Genomic DNA, 2,453 nt, shown 5'->3' on the forward strand with positions numbered 1-2,453 from the left:
GATGCAGTTTAGTCAAGGCCCATTGAAACATGGTCGGCCTGGGTGATAAGGAGTGAAACTAACAGAAAATTGTACATTTGTTTTTTCACTAATGTTTCCCTTATGTGGCTATTATTGGATCTCTTAGTCACGCTATGTTAAGTATAGAATAATTCCTTTACATGTATTTTTTTCAAGTGACATTAAACTCACCATTATCCATTTTACACAACCTTAATGTGTATCCAGAGATGCCTCCTCTCCCATGAAGTATTTTAGTTGGCAATCCATTGGAAGACAGTTTTAAGTAATTTACCCTTGCAGGTTGGAAACAAAGTGGTATAAATGCAATGCACCTCTCAAAGCGGTGGGGCAGGAGCATCTCTGGAGCCCTCCTTATGTCTTACTTCTTTCTGTTGTAAGATTCTTGAGATGGAGAATAGATAAAAAATTGGCAGCGGATGCTATTGGTACATATTTTCTGGCACGTTTCATGCCCTTTCACATAAACGATGTCCAGTTCTTCTCCCAAAAAAATCAGTGTCATGGTAAAATGATGGATGGCAGAACACTGGACAGCAAATCACATATCAGACATAAGATGCAAAACTTTAGCACTCACCATTTGGTTAATCTCAGTTAGAAGAAAGTGCTTTCATTGTTTACCTGGGATGCTGTGCCTGCAGTTTTGAAGACTGAAACCAGAAAGAGCTTCGTTTTTTTTAATGTGTGTGCTTGATAATCCATTTTTAGACGTTTCAAGGAGACAAAGATTTCTAACAGTAAAAAAGGGGAAATATAAATATATCATATAAAGCATAGCAAAGAAAAAATACTTTTTACAACACATATCTAAGTTTATGCTAACATTTAATAGCAAAGATTTTCCCATTTCCCACTGAGTCAGACCCCAAGGTCTACAGTTGTAGACAAATTTTCAAAACTAAACCACCTGCCTCCACAAAAATTTTCTGTACTGGCTCTATTGTCAGTGTTCCTAGCATCTTTTTTTTCCTTTCTTTCAACAATGCTGGCCTATCTCAAAGATCCAAGAATTTTCATGCTCCCTGGAAATCTCCCATCCAGAGTTTCACTGCAAGCTTAGACAGGGATAAGTAAAATCCATTTCAGTCTCCACACCCAGGCAGCATCTTCCTGTAAGAGAATAACTTTTCCTAATTAGCACAATATCACATTAGAGAACAGGTCTGTCCAGCAGAATTTTCTTCAATGGTAGAAATATTCCATGTCTATGACATCTAATTTAGTAGACACTAGCCATATTGTGGCTATTGAGCATGAGAAACATGGCTAATACAGCTAATAAAATGAATACTTAGTTTTATTTAATTTTAATTAATTTACATTTAAAAAGCCAAACCTTGGCTGATAGTACACGTGCTTCAGTCACCCTGTATTGAGGTTCAAATGTGCCACTCCTCTTATAGGTATCGATTAGGAATTTTATAAAAAGGATTTAAAAAAAGAGCAGTGATGACACAAAATAACACATTACAAAGGCATCTTTCTAATTTCTGAAATTTATAATGTCCCAAGGCATCTTTGAATTTCCTTTCCTCTCTAACTGCATTTAATCCTTTGATCATCTCACCAGTTTCATGGCTTTAATTCCCAGCTATACGTTGGTGACACTCAAACATATATCTAGAGAATAAACCCTCTTCTTAATTTCAGACTTCTCTTTCTAATTGCCAATTCGGCATTTCTCTCTGGGCATTGAATAGGAATCTCTCCTCTCTTGAAATCTGCTCCTCATGAAATCTTCTGCATCTCAGTCATTGGCATTTTCATCCTTTCAACTCCTTGGGCCCAAAATGAAGCTGTCACTGACCCTGTCTCTCCTTCACAACTAATATCCAATCCATCAATAATCCATACTGGCTCTACATTGACAATATATCCAATCTAGTTACTTCTCTATCACTTCCATTCTGCTCCAAGTAGGGAAGGGTTTTTATTTATTTAGCTTACTAACAGTATCCCCACTGTCTAGAACAGTGCCTGATCTATAGTAAGCATCAAATAAATTATATTCAATTTGCGGAGTAAATGAAAGTAGCAGATACATTTTAATGTGACAGATTTAGTACTTCTGGAATTACAGCTTCACTCAATAGAAGACCAAGTTGGCTTGATGCACAAGGAACTCAAGGACTTACCTTGACTCGATTACTCTAAGAAACCTTTCCCCCAAATGAGCTGCCAAGTCAAGCAAATGCCAAAGGCTCTGAGAATTCTGATTTAGATAATATACACAGTCTAGATTTTGAAGCAGGCTTAATCTTAAGGGTTTTTTTGTTTTGTTTTGTTGTTTTGTTTTGTGTTTAGCGAATCTTGTTAATGAGAGGCAAAACTCCAGCAAATGTTCCTTTAAGGATCAAAGAAATTTACCATGCTTTCTTATGGTTCCCCATGTTAATACCCATCAGTAGGGGAACAATTCTCAAATCTTC

General features: G+C 36.6%; 1 protein-coding gene across 1 annotated transcript in view; it reads right to left on the minus strand.

Moving 5' to 3' along the window:
- Positions 1 to 2,453, minus strand: part of LOC105294726 (coagulation factor XI-like) — a 15,001-nt gene that overhangs the window by 7,513 nt on the left and 5,035 nt on the right. The window contains 2 exon segments of the mRNA XM_011364040.1: positions 387 to 501; positions 646 to 755. Of these exon segments, the coding sequence (XP_011362342.1) occupies positions 387 to 501; positions 646 to 755 (225 nt within the window).

The sequence above is a fragment of the Pteropus vampyrus genome, unplaced genomic scaffold (assembly GCF_000151845.1).
Source record: "Pteropus vampyrus isolate Shadow unplaced genomic scaffold, Pvam_2.0 Scaffold92, whole genome shotgun sequence".
NCBI lineage: Eukaryota > Metazoa > Chordata > Mammalia > Chiroptera > Pteropodidae > Pteropus > Pteropus vampyrus.